General features: G+C 39.4%; 2 protein-coding genes across 2 annotated transcripts in view; one reads left to right on the forward strand and one right to left on the reverse strand.

Annotated features, from left to right (window-relative positions):
* The first annotated feature begins 1,254 nt into the window (after positions 1-1,254).
* On the forward strand, positions 1,255-5,288 carry tmem18 (transmembrane protein 18). Its single transcript, XM_034162653.1, has 5 exons — positions 1,255-1,447; positions 2,710-2,827; positions 3,612-3,666; positions 3,759-3,852; positions 3,944-5,288. Exons 1-5 carry the CDS (start codon positions 1,355-1,357, stop codon positions 4,040-4,042), a joined length of 459 nt encoding a protein of 152 aa, XP_034018544.1. The 5' UTR covers positions 1,255-1,354; the 3' UTR covers positions 4,043-5,288.
* A 3,770-nt stretch (positions 5,289-9,058) lies between these two features.
* acp1 (acid phosphatase 1) overlaps positions 9,059-14,851 on the reverse strand; it is a 34,365-nt gene continuing 28,572 nt past the window's right edge. Inside the window, exon 9 of the transcript XR_004558424.1 lies at positions 9,059-9,079. The gene's annotated coding sequence lies outside the window, so the exon portion shown is untranslated. The remainder of the gene's footprint in view (positions 9,080-14,851) is intronic.

The following is a 14,851-nucleotide window of genomic DNA, read 5'->3' on the forward strand; positions in this document are numbered from 1 at the left end:
AATTAACACAATAAAAGCATTATTGCTTGTGATGCAGATATCATTGTCCTCTGAGTGTGTAAGTGTCCACTGTCTCAAACCACCGCCTGTCCTCTGTTTTCCTGAATGTTGGGAGAATTCTTTCTCTTTATTTTCTCCCACCTCTATGTGGAATGCAAGAGTTGGAGTAAGAAATAAAAATTTACTAATGAGCAGCTTTTACAAACCATTGTGATGAGTTTACGGTTAATTTTGAAAACTGTTTCATGAATCAGTTCTAAAAAGACTGTCAGATCAGTTAACTGTCTTTTCTGTGGAGCTGCTGGTGATTTTGCTGCCCTGTGGCGGGTAGAGGAAGTGAAGTTCAGTCACCATGTCATCTGTACAGATTCAATAACAGTGTTATTCAACATTTCTAATGGTAAATCTGTTTACAGGCCAGACCTGATCAGTGAGAGTCTTAAAAGCTTATTAAACTACACAACAGAATATTTCAGTATGTCTCATGTGTGTCCCATCTCATTCTGGAATTGAAGCCAATGAAGCAGTACATCAGCTGACAAAAGCAGCTCTGAAATCAGAAACACAGATCAACATTCCACTTAGTAAATCTGAAGTCAAAACAACCAAGACAGAAATGCACAAAGCCTGGAAAAAGCAGTGGGACAGGGAATCTAAGGGTCGGTTTTTACATAAAATTCAGAGACGGGTTGTATCAAGGAGATGGAGTCACATGGAAGAAGTAAACACACGGCTATGTGTAGGTCACACAGCTTTAAATCAGACTATGAACATCACTGGAAAACATGAAACCGGTCAGTGTTTGAGATGCAGCAGATGGGAGACGGTGGAGCTTGTGATACTGGAGAGACAAACATAACAGACAAAGAAGAACAATTTAACACTTCAGGGATTACTTTCCTTTTCTACACTTACACCACCTGCTTGTAATTGCATTTTAAAGGGTACTGGGTTATTAAATAGAATATACTTTTTCTTCCCCTCCCTCATCTCTCCATTTGCCCAACACCCAAACAGTTAGTGGCGGTAATGCACCGTGTCGGTTTGTAAACCGCCAATATACTCGACAGAAGAAGACGAACTGACAGGCACCAGGTCACGTGATTATGAAGTTGTGTTGCTTTTCTTTTGTTTTCTGTCTACACACGATCTTAAACACTTTCTGATCCCAAAATATTTATAATGGGCTATAACGTTTCATCCCTTGAGATATGAAACTGGAATTCTATAATTTTTTTGTGAAAGCGGAAGTAGATATGTGACGTAATTTCCTGCTGCCAAATCGCTGTTTACATGAACTCATGAAACGTTTGCTAAGCTAACAGTGGTGACAGGTTTTGTGTTTTCTGAAATAATGACCGAGGAATCAGCAGAGGATATAAAGTCAGTCCCAATCGACGGGTTCAGCAATTTAAGAATAACGTCTATATGGGCCTTTCTTATGTCTGTAAGTCCCCATTTTCGATTTTAAAGCGTCGCTAGCTAGCTAAAACAGCTTTGAAACTTTTCAAAAAATTAGCTTAAATTTACACAGCCTACAGCAGGAATCCATTAGTGCAGCTATTCTAAATTAAATTAAACCACAAAAGTGCTCTGTTTCTGCATTGCAATATGTGATTGATGTTTCGAAGCTATGTGTCGAATCCTCAGGTTAGACTGCATTAACCTTAGTCACTCGGTCGTGAACGGGTACATTAACAGTTTTACTGCGAATTGAACATTTGGACCCGTGGTGGCGTTTTTAAAACACATTTTTAAAACTGTTTTTTTTTTTTTTTTTTTTTTTGTACTGATTGTTGTCAAAACTTTGTAAAGCACAGTTGTAAGCTGTGGAGCCACATCACCTCCGGCGAAGTGGCCAATCCGAAGGCGAGAATTCGTACCTCCGCACCTGGCCGCCCAATGAAAACAAGCTCGGGCTGCATTGGTTTTGTTTTGCCTCTAGCTTGCTTCTTACAGCCAGCTGACGGCTCTCACTGCCTGGAACGATGAGATTTGTATACCAAGCTGACCTGAAATGAACCATTGTACATTAAATTGACTTTATTAATGAGTCTGACCCCTTTGAAAAACGAGCAAATTACATGTATTTGTATTGAGCTCGGCGATGTTTTCATCGGCCAAAAATGGCCACCAGAGGGCGCTCAGTGTACAGTCCGCGGCAACCCATATATCAAACCTGAAATAGTGCTGTAATGAGGTGTATTGAAATAAAATAATTTAGGTACTAAAATAAAGTATGTGCTGGTTTTCGCAGGTGTACTTTGCCAGTCAACACCAAAGTTAATTAATCATTTGTGAGTAGAACAGGTGCTCTCCAGGAGCAGGTGTCATACTCCTGTTATAGATTGCACACAGTAAGACCTGAGTTTTGGGTTGATGATGTGGGGAGGCAGTTTTGTCATCTCCTTATATATCTCCAAGGGAAATAACTGGGTCAGCAGATGGTGGTCGTTAAGTCCAAGGTCCAGCTGCGAATCTGCTCTTGAATGTGGATCAATATCAAAATGTGAGGGGCTCTCCCTTGGCACATACCCTGCTCCTCCACCAAGTGTCATGAAAGTCAGTCCATTAATTGCATAATCCTGGCAACAAACCAACCAACAGATGCACTGAACCCATAATCTCCTTGTCTTAAGTATAATAATAATTATTTGTAGCCTTAAAATTCAACACGTTCATATTGGTATTGTGATGATGTGTTTGCAGGTGCAATGGTCGGAGCCCTGGCTGATTGGGTTGATAGTGTTTCATCTAGTGTGCCTTTTCCTCACTGCGGTGACCTGCAGTTACTACAGAGCGCAGATCTGTCTCTTCGTGCTTATGGGTAAGTCTTGTGTTATAATAATACGAAGAAAGACTTCTATGGGATCATTTGACACAAAGGCTTTTCTGAGTTCTTCACAAAGATGTATTGCTTTTTAAAGGCATTAAAGACAAGGAACACATTTCCATGAAAACAAATTTCCATTTGAGGGGAAAAACACCGTTAATACATGTTTTAAGAGAATAGTATCTGGTCTCCTCCCTTATATTTCCTCCACCTCTGATACCCAGAGGGCAAAAAAAAAAAAAAGACAATCAGAACACCCATAAGACAATTAGAGGGTCACCCCTTTGAGTCTGGTCTGCTTGAGGTTTCTTCCTGAAATCATCAGAGGGAGGTTTTCTTTACCACTGTCACCTGTGTGCTTGCTCTGGGGGTTTGTAAGGTTAGACCTTACTTGTGTGAAGCGCCTTGGGGCAGCTTTGTTGTGATTTGGCGCTATATGAATGAAATAGATTGAACTGAATTTAATTGAACATTCTTCAAGACAATTAGTTTGAACATTTTCAGTATGTGCTGAGTGTCAGGGAGGGAAGAATGATAAAGAGTGTCTTAAATGGGTATTGTCCATGGTGGTGGCCATATCTTGGTGGTAATGATGAGTTTGCTATTGTTAGAGTTGTGTATGGGGTAGGTCTTGTACAGAAGCTATATCTGTTTTGTAACGGTAAATGTGTACATGCTTATGGACTTGTCCCTTTTTGTTGAAAATAAGGAAATTTAACTGCTGTTACAAAGAGATCCTAATCCTCACATTTTCATGAAATGTTACATCATTCCACAGTTGGTCTGGTGTACGCTGCTGAATATCTAAATGAGCTGGCAGCCAGGAATTGGCGGTAAGACTGTTTTAGTAGAAACATTGACGTCATCTGAGAATTTTTGACATGTTGAAGTTGAAGTGCTCAATAAGTCTCATTTTCTTTATCAGGTCTTTCTCTAATTTCCAGTACTTTGACTCCAATGGGATGTTCATATCTTTGGTCTACTCGATCCCTCTGCTGTTCAACACAGTCATCATTGTGGTAAGTTTTATTCTAGCAAAATGTGTCCACATGTGGCGGTGACTGTCTCATAGGAGACACTGTTCACGTTTGTGTGCGTTCTATTTCACAGATTGTTTGGGTCTGGAGGACGTTTTCCACAATGTCCCAGCTAAAGACACTCCAGCTCAAGAGAAAGATCTCCAGAGAGAACAGACAGAAGAATAACTGATAATGTACGTGTCTGTAAATCAGCTTCAGTGGGACAAATTTACAATCCATGTGTCCACCCATGGCCTGAATTCAGGAGAAGGTGGCACCGTTTGTGGGTTGAAGTCAGAGCTGGATGTCTTTTTCTGGTACCTGCTGTGGGATGGAACAATACAACTTGGAATGGAATATAAAACGTTTATTAAAACACAGTAATGTGTCATGTTCTTTTTAATATTTTTTAAAGGACCAAAATGTTTGAAAATGTATGAACTGAAAAATAGTACTGGTTTTTTAGAATGACTTTTCTCTTATTCATCATATATCAGTTGCCAATCTGATATCCACCACACTGAGATCAAAAAGATGGCTTTAATTGTGCAATCGTCTTGGATTTGCACCACTAAAGGGCAGTGTTGACTATGAGCCTGCTCTCTTTGAGGTATGTCTGTGGGAAATTGTGATCTCAACTCTCACGTATTTTATTTTAAAACGTATAAACTCCACAGGGAGACTCCTTGCCCAATCCATAATGCAATTGTTGTTTAATATTTTCCCAGTTGCATAAATACTGCCAGTGTCTGTCAGGATCTGCTGATTGGATATGAGTGATTGATCTGTCTCCTTGATTGGAGAATACCTGAGGGAAACCGGACTGTGTTTGTAGTGAAGTGTGAGACGGGGTTTAAATGCAATAGCATTTAGGAAAGTGCAGCATCCAAACATTTTGAGAGGTTAATTTTATACTTAAAGGAAATGCACACTTTTATTCTAACGTAGCCAAATTTTCAAAGTAAAAAAATCGTTCAAGTATCAACAAGACATCTTTAAGAATGTTTCACAAGAAATTAAAAATGTTTCCTCTAAGCTTATTAAAAAAAAAAATCACATCTGATAAAAGTTAAGTGGCACAAATTTGTCAACGATCTCAAAGCGAGAAGTGTGTCAGAGCTGTCAAATATTTCCATAAGGATAATCGGAATGATAAAATGATCACATGTGTAAAACCTCACTGATTAATAACACCTGAGTCTCCTGATATAGTTTTTCTGTTTTATTGTTCTCCAGAAATGTCAAAGAAAAACGATCCTGAGCAAATCTTCCAGCACACCATTGCATGATCTTTATTGACGTGATCCACTCATATTTAGTGTAGTTTGCAGCAGTCCATTGCAAATACAGATGTTCTGAAAAGAAGTAATTGTGTTTGTCAGTTTTTATAATTGTAAGCTTGCTGTTGTGGTGCAATAAAATCAGTTGGCTTTGTAAACCAGCTTTTGCAGATTCCATTTTTTTTATGATGTCCACTGATCACTGCAGTAAAATGGAAGTGATGTCATAGGTGCAGGTGGCGTTTTTCTGCATTTTTGGCCATCTGTGCTGCCTGTGTCGTATTAATTCCAATAGTTCCTTGGGGGTAGGTGATGGTCTAGTGGTTAATTGAGACCAGAGGATCCTCACCTCAAATCCAAGCCTGACCAGAAAATACTAAAGGCCCTTGGGCAAGGTCCTTAATCCCCTAGTTGCTCCTGTATGGCAGGATGGGGTGAATGTGAGACATTATTGTAAAGCGCTGCTGTGACATCATGACATCACACCAGCATGCAGGCCTGTTGGCTTTGTTCCATTTGGACACAAATGGATTTCAGACTTAATTAGATTAGGGGCTCAATGTTTTGCTCAAGGGCACTTGAACATTCAGCCTCACAAGGGAATTGACCCACTGACCTTTTGGTTAGTGGCCAGCTAGCAGTAAGGTATCCCAACAACATCCTTCAGCTAAGTTGTTCCAAGACCAGATGGGATATGTGATCCCTCTCCTGTGTAGTGGGTCCAACTCTGCGTATCCTCCAGGTTGGCTGTCTCCAAAAAACAGCCTCAAGGTTACACATGTTATATGACCTCCCTGTGACCACAAACCAATCTGACACTGGAAGGTGACATACTTTATTGTCCCGTATCTTTGAGCATGCAAACGTGTGGGAGTGCTGGGGGAAGCCTGGTGATGATGTCCAGTGAAAACAGCGGCTACATGTCACTGCTGGCTGAGTCAGGCTGCGACCGAGCTCGCGCCGTAATACCATCAAGAAAAAAAAGACAGACATTAGTCACTGATGAAGAGTGACAGATGACTCAGTCAGTGTGAGAATGACTCACTGTGATCCACAGAATCATGTACATATAGTTTTACTGGATGCAGTCACTATACTCATAATTTATAATTACACATTTTGCCTTGATTAACATAAGAGGGTTCTGTATCAGCGTGTGTGTATCTTCAGGATAGAATCTAAAAAGCACAAAAACCTCATAACTATGTGTCTCAGTCTCACATTCAATGAGTCAACTGTCAACATCTGTCTCTTCTTCCAAGGCCAGTTAAGACGATGATCAATTTCTTTTATCAGCTTTTGGAGCAGCTAAAATAAAACAGTGGTAAAGACATTATTAATTCTTGCTTTTCATTCGAACCTTTTATCTTTTTTAAAAGAATCTCTCAGGTGTTAAAGGGCACATTCTGTAAAGTTGGAGGGTCTCCAGAGTAGAAACATGTACTGCAATCACTTTTTCTGGTGCACTATGACCATAAAAACAATCATCTGTCACCACCGTTATTGCAGTTGGTTGAGGACCAGCATGTGACCCTTAAAGCTATGCCGAGGTATCGTGCAGTCAGTTGTACTCACTACTTCCACTGGTGTTTCTTCAACTGTGAACCTACTAGCAGCTGGCTAATTAAAATCCCCCTAGTTAGCAGAAGTGTTTTTCATCAACAAAATTTAGTAAATCTTTTCCAGGCCAGTGCGGCCCATCTCTGGTGTCTGTGTGTGCATGTGAGTACCTGCTCCTAATTCATTGCACATTACCCATGAGGTCAGAACCCACTGAGCAGACTGAGGACATGTATATGAAGTGTTTCATATTATAAACAGTGTTTATTGGTGTCGTCAACTTTGTGAGAATAGACTTTGTGAGTCAGGCTGGTCTGTGTTGCTTGCAAGTGTGCATTCATTTTAGTCATAAAGAAATACTGATGACAGAATGACAATGGGAATGCAACATATAAGAAGAAGTTGAGATTTGGTAAATAAGTTGTCAAACCATTGACAGTTGTTGCATTGGGTGTTTCCACCGCGAGGGCGTTGATAGTACAGTGTGTATCCAGTGCAAATCCCAAAGCATCAACCCAACGAGAGCAGAATACATAAAAAGTGAGCGGTGATTGGCGTATCTGCTGAATGAAATATGCTTATTAATCTCCATTGTGATGTATAACCGTCTGTCTGGACGGCATGTACACTCCAGGGACGGTGTCTCAATTGATGCTTGTGCTAATTTAGACCTCCGAGCTCAAAGGCATGAATCATAGTCCATTACTGTGATAAATTTGTCAGAGTGAGAACACTCATTTTGTTGGTGTGACTTAGCTGTCTTGGTGGGCCAGTCTAAGTGGAGACATTCAAACAATCAACTCTACAACCTTCAGTTGCACTTTCAGCTGAAACAGAATTCTAGCTCAAATGTTCTTACTCATTTACACCTGATGTAGTTGGAATTTTCACATCCAGCACCCATGCCGTTTAAACTGCAAGTCTAATTGTCCCCATCTGTGTATCCATAGAGGTGTTGGTCTTAAAATGAGGTGGTGTTAGGTGTAGTGTTGGTGCAATGCTGTTGTGAGGAAGCAGAATGCAACCATGGATCCAACAAAACCCTGCTCTAGAGTTGAGTGTAGAGTTTTTCTGCATTTACTGCATAGTATTCAAATACACTTTATACAGGTGGACTCATGGCATGTGCACACAGGGATGTGCACTGGTGCGTCAGATCACTATGAACCTAAATTAAAAGTAAAAATTACAAATGAAGTAAAAGTAAACAGTTACGCAAAAACACAAATCCTGAATTAAACTGATTAATGCTGTATTTTGATGCTGGTGTTATACAGGGCATGGTGCAGCTCTGTCTGCCACATCAAGAGTATCCAAAAGAGAAAGGCCTCTTTTTAAATTTACAAAATGATGCTAGCTCAAACAGAATCCATGTGCTTTTTAATGCAAATCAAGTTCCACATACATAATCATGTGCAGTGTTTGTGGTGGTAAATGTTGGTTTGTTAGAAACTCAGCCGTCTCTGCTGACAGAGACTTTTAATTGATTACTTTTGTGTGTCATCATTTCTGTCTACTTTAGAGACTTGCTTCACTTGTTGTTCTGGAACTCGTATTGATCCATTCCAAAGAGGCAGTGCTGTCATCCTTTAAACGGAATCTTACTCATCGTATTATAAATGGCCAGTTGTTCGACACTGTGCACTGTACCAGGTATGTAGAGAGCATCTCCTTTGGGACTGTGGTACCAGCCCACCTCCTTGTTTTCATCTATTGATTACTTATTTATCTAGTTGAATAAGTCCAAATATTTGATTGGTAGTGTACCCCAGGGTGCTTCAAACAAGTAAGGTCTAATCTCATCCACCCCCTGAGAAAGCACATTGGCAAGAGTGGTAAGATAAACTGCCTCAGGTGTTTTTTTATTATAGGAAGAAACCTCAAGCAGATCAGATTCATGTTTTGGTCAGACTAAAGATAACAAAACAAAGCACATACAAAGACAGAAATGTTGCAGCTAAGCAACCGTACACAAGTAGTCCAGCAGTTGCCACATCACCCGTTTTATGGATCACTGTCATCTCTCCTTGTATGTATGCCACATGTTAGACACCGATCCCTCTCCTGATGCAACTCCACTTGTAGATGGAGAAAAGTGCACAGCCCCTCATCTTCACAAGCGGTCTCCCAGAATAACTCTGCTTGACTTCTGAGATCCTGAAGACGCAGAGCAGAATGGCTGCTTTCATTGTGCATTCTTATGTTCCCATAATTGTTCCACCATTATTCAAATGCAGTTAAACTGCTTTTGTGTGTAGCTCAAGCCAAAGAACACACCAACTGACAGTGACATAATGAACACTTTGAAAAGAAAGGGTTACACTGTAAAGAAGAACATCTGGCTAAAATGGAAGATGAAGATGGTGGTGGGTGTGTGTGTGTGTGTGGGGGGGGGGGGGTGTTGGTCATGGTTGAAGTCATTAATGTTTTATTATTATTTTCTATTAAAATGCTGACATTTGTCTTCAGGAGCCCTTTGTTCTTTGCTCTCCTAATAGTGAAATATCTTGTCTTCTCTGATGAGTCATCATCTTCATCTTGGTGTCACATTGGGCTCTGACCGGCAGATTCTCACATCACATTACGTTGTGTGAATCTGTCCATACTGTACACCTCTGGTGACATTTTGTTTGCCCCTGAACACGTCATTTTGGAAGTGGAGGGTAATGTTTGCTGCTTCGTTACCTTTGTCAAATGTTTGTTGCGGGGGTGAGCAATCCTGGAGTTTGATTTGTCACCCTAAAATGTGTTGTATATCATATATCATCAAGTCTTGCACCAGCCTTGATGAAAGGGAAACATTTAGCTCCTTCAGTTTTGAGCATTTGTGCCAAGAAATCAAAATCCTCAGTTGCAAAACACAGCCTTGGTGGTTTTGACAATGGAGCTTGGATGGTCTCTCTTCCTACAAAATGCGAACCTCATCCCTGGAACCACATGAATGGGGTACTCTCCATGCGGAGTTTGTTAGTGCAGCTGGCAGCTTGGCTGCTGTGGATCATCATCCACAGATGTTTTGCGTGTTCTGATGTGAAGTTCTCCAGTCACTGAAAGCTTGAAGACTCTATTAAAATGAGAGTTTACTCACCGTGGTACTGTACTCATCATACAGTACCATGACGGGTTTTATGTTGAAACAGGATATTAGGATGTAATGGAACACAGACAGGGAGCTGAACAAAGCTGTGGGGTTACAGCCTGGCTGGAAAATGTCAAAAAACAAACCTTTTGTACAAGTAATAATTTCTTTAGATGATTGGCGCTGTTCTCCACGTGGTGCTCTGTGGCTCACCGCTGCTTCATGCGGCTAGTGTGACTGCAGTGGGCTCAGTGCAAAGAACACATTTCTCTATGAGATGAACAAAATGTTTCTAATTATATTATTGTATATTTCATTGTGACGCCATAGATGAAGTGGTTTCACATACATCATCATTTTTAGAAGCTTTGTCTTAATTATAACTTAGTAACTCATTGTTATGACTCAGTATCTCGTTATCATGACTTGGTGTAATAATTCTAACATACTGTCTTTTATAATAGTTGGAATCTCCCACTTTCAGTATAACTTGATTCTTCATCTTTTGAGCTCCACGTTTGAGGACCATTGTCGTCACATCTCATACTCTAGACGTACAGCCAATAAATTTCTTTTTAGCTTTTCCCATTATTCCTTATGGGCTGCCACAGCAGATATGTATTGTATTATCTCATAATCGTAGCTTAATAGATTTACTGTCTCATAATTATGACCATGCATATCATCATTTAGATTTATATGTTAATTGTGTCTCAGCAGCTCATAGTTATGTCTCTCATAATTCTAATTTGTTATATCTTATCCCTTAGCACCCCACACTGATGACTTAATAGCTCATACAACCCCTGGCAAAAATTATGGAATCACTCAATTCTGAGGAAAAAATTATGGAATCATGAAAAACAAAAGAACGCTCCAACACATCACTAGTATTTTATTGCACCACCTCTGGCTTTTCTAACAGCTTGCAGTGTCTGAGACATGGACTTAATGAGTGACAAACAGTACTCTTCATCAATCTGGCTCCAACTTTCTCTGATTGCTGTTTCCAGATCAGCTTTGCAGGTTGTAGCCTTGTCATGGACCATTTTCTTCAACTTCCACCAAAGATTTCAATTGGATTAAGATCTGCACTATTTGTAGGCCATGACATTGACCCTATGTGTCATTTTGCAAGGAATGTTTTCACAGTTTTTGCTCTATGGCAAGATGCCTTATCATCTTGAAAAATGATTTCATCATCCCCAAACATCCTTTCAATTGATGGGATAAGAAAAGTGTCCAAAATATCAACATAAACTTGTGCATTTATTGATGATGTAATGACAGCCATCTCCCCAGTGCCTTTACCTGACATGCAGCCCCATATCATCAATGACTGTGGAAATTTACATGTTCTCTTCAGGCAGTCATCTTTATAAATCTCATTGGAACGGCACCAAACAAAAGTTCCAGCATCATCACCTTGCCCAATGCAGATTCGAGATTCATCACCGAATATGACTTTCATCCAGTCATCCACAGTCCATGATTGTTTTTCCTTAGCCCATTGTAACCTTGTTTTTTTCTGTTTAGGTGTTAATGATGGCTTTCGTTTAGCTTTTTTGTATGTAAATCCCATTTCCTTTAGGCGGTTTCTTACAGTTCGGTCACAGACGTTGACTCCAGTTTCATCCCATTCGTTCCTCATTTGTTTTGTTATGCATTTTCCATTTTTGAGACACATGGCTTTAAGTTTTCTGTCTTGACGCTTTGATGTCTTCCTTGGTCTACCAGTATGTTTGCCTTTAACAACCTTCCCATGTTGTTTGTATTTGGTCCAGAGTTTAGACACAGCTGACTGTGAACAACCAATATCTTTTGCAACATTGCGTGATGATTTACCCTCTTTTAAGAGTTTGATAATCCTCTCCTTTGTTTTAATTGACATCTCTCGTGTTGGAGCCATGATTCATGTCAGTCCACTTGGTGCAACAGCTCTCCAAGGTGTGATCACTCCTTTTTAGATGCAGACTAACGAGCAGATCTGATTTGATGCAGGTGTTAGTTTTGGGGATGAAAATTTACAGGGTGATTCCATAATTTATTCCTCAGAATTGAGTGAGTCCATATTTTTTTCCCTCTGCTTGGTCTAAAAAAGTAACCGTTACTGACTGCCACAATTTTTTTTCTTGATTTCGTATAGTGTTTTTTTAAAGCCAGAAAGTTGCCATTTGAAATGACTTTAGTTTTGTGTCATGTCTGTGATCTGCTTTTTTTCTACAAAATTAAACAACTGAATGAACATCCTCCGAGGCTGGTGATTCCATAATTTTTGCCAGGGGTTGTAGTTATGTCTATCTCATTATTCAAATTTATTATTATTATTATTATATATTATTATTATGGGAGGTGATGGTCTAGTGGCTAAGGTGTTGGGCTTGAGTCCACAAGATCATGGGTTCAAATCCCCACCTGACTGGAAAATCACTAAGGGTCCTTGGGCAAGGCCTTTAATCCCCTTTTGCTCCTGGTGTGTAGTGAGCGCCTTGTATGGTAGCACCCTGACATCGGGGTGAATGTGAGGCATAATTGTAAAGTGCTTTGAGCGTCTGATTCAGATGGAAAAGCGCTATATAAATGCAGTCCATTTATCATTTACCATTTATTATATTGTATGTCTCAGTACCTCAAACTGATGACTCAGTGGCTCATAATTATGTCAGTCTCATAATTCTAATTTGTTATGTCTTATGGGTCTCAGTATCTCATACTAAGACATAAGACATATAGGCTAATAGTAGCTAATATTTAAAATTTCTTGTCTTAATTATGTGTTTGTATCTCATGCTAATGTTTTTGAGCATCACAGTTACTGTATGACAAACTTTGCATCTGATAATTGTGACCATCCAGCTCATAATTTAGATTTATAATCTTTTAATTATGCCTTGGTACCTCATGTTATTGCATTTCTGTCTCCTTGTTGACTTCAAAATTTTAGTATGTCATAATTATGAGAGTATTTCATAATTTACATTTATTGCATCATAATTATGACATCAACATAGCCTAATGATTTGCAGTAGTATCTCAGAATTATGACTTAGTCGCTCATAATTGAGATTTGTTATGATTCAGTAGCTAACACTGCCAACTTAGAATTTCAGAACTGTGAGTTAGAAAAATAAGGTAATACAGTTTTTTGTTTATTTATTTATTTCCACGTGCAGTAATGGGCTTCCCCAGACTTGGATGTTTGCATATTGGGGTATGTGAGCTCCATCTAGGACCTCTGCAGGTAACAGCATTAACCCTGATCAACCATGTTTACCTTCTTGGTGTCATTGTTTCATACGTTATTTTTAATCTCCCGTCCTGAGTGATTTTCTTTTGGGTTTACTTGTGTCTGAGTCAACTTCAATCAGAATCTTGATGACCTTTCCTGCCCTGTCCTGATGCTGCTCCGCGTCATCTGCGCTGTTTGCTGAGGGTTCCGTCTGACAGTCAGAGACTTTCTCTTCCTGATGTTTTCTCAGAAAGCAGGGTAATTTCCCACTACAAGTCCGACTGCAAACAGCCAAAAGCAAATCCCCCCCCCCCCCCCCCCCCCCCCCCCCCCCAAAAAAAATAAAAAACTTCACCCCCTGGAAGCAGAAAGGGTTTACACCTTGTGGAGCGAAGATGAAAGAATAGCCAAGAGAGGGATGCTGAGAAGTCAAATACAAACACCAGCCACAGGAAGCAAACAGCAGCACGGAACAGGTACAGTGCATCCAGAAAGTGTTCACAACGCTTCACTTTTTCCACATTTTGTATGTTACAGCCTTATTCCAAAATGGATGAACTTAATTATTTTCCTCATAGTTCTGCACTCAATAAGCCATAATGGCAATGTCAAGTTTTTCACGACGAGAAGGTATACTAAAAGAACAACCCTCCACCGGAGCATCAGCCACAACATATAATGCACAGAACACAGGTGTGATTCCTTAGCTTTTTACTTTTAATAATTTTGCAAAAAAAATAAAATAAAATGTTGTCATTATGGGGTGTTGTGAGTAGAATTTTGAGGGAAAAAATGAATTTACTCCATTTTGCAATAAGACTGTAACATAAAATGTGGAAAAAGTGTAGTGCTGTGAATACTTTTGTGATTCACTGTATACGTGACTGATGACAGTCATGAGCACATGACTTGTGAGACGCACCCGGTGCTCTTTTCAAATAAAGGAAAAAAATTGCTAGTGTGCCTATCGACCGTGATACAAAAATAGAATTTACAAGATAATTGCATTTTGGGCAAAATGGAAACCTCAACTTTGTTCCAAAAGTCAGATGAATGAGCGCAACAGTGATGATGTCACTGCTAATGGGATGAACCTTAATGCTGTGAGACCTGTGACAACAAATGACGACTCAGATCTGGAATAAAATGAAAAGTCATCTCGAATGTAGGAAGAGATTCACAACAAGGCATCAGCAGGAATGGAAAAGGCCAAGAGGAAGTGAGGAATACGTCATCTTCTAATCTCAAATAAGTGAAATAGAGGAGTTTACCTATTTTGGCTGTGCATTATTTTTTATTATTTATTTATTTTTATTTTTTTTGTCTATTTTTTTTTTTTTTTTTTTTTATTCTCTATTTCATTTTTAATACAAGTAAGTTGCCCATAAGGGCAGGGACACAACTGCGTGTTGATTTTTGGCTGTCAGTCCATTTTATTTTCACCAAAAGTTAACTTTGCAAGTGAATAAACAGTTGAGACCTTGCTGCACATTTGAGCAGATTTGTTGCCATCTAGCAAGCAACATGAGGACTTCAGGGCTTGTACATTTCCTACTTAAAACACAAAAATCAGTAACAAAAAAAGAAAAGGCATTTATAAATGTCACAAATGCATGATTTTTGGCATGCAGAACTTTGTCCTCTCAATATTAATGTAGAAAAATTTAGATTTTGAGAGTTTTACGGTTCTTGAGTTTGCTAGACAGACAGAATTCCTCCTGACAAGCTCAACTTACAGCTGTGAACAGTATTAACAACTTTTCTTGTGGCATTTCAGCTAAAAATGTACATCAAAAAACAGAAGCGTGAAATTGTCTCACAAATTGTCAAATAGTGAAGCTTCGTCACAGC

Source organism: Thalassophryne amazonica, chromosome 21, assembly GCF_902500255.1.
Source record: "Thalassophryne amazonica chromosome 21, fThaAma1.1, whole genome shotgun sequence".
NCBI lineage: Eukaryota > Metazoa > Chordata > Actinopteri > Batrachoidiformes > Batrachoididae > Thalassophryne > Thalassophryne amazonica.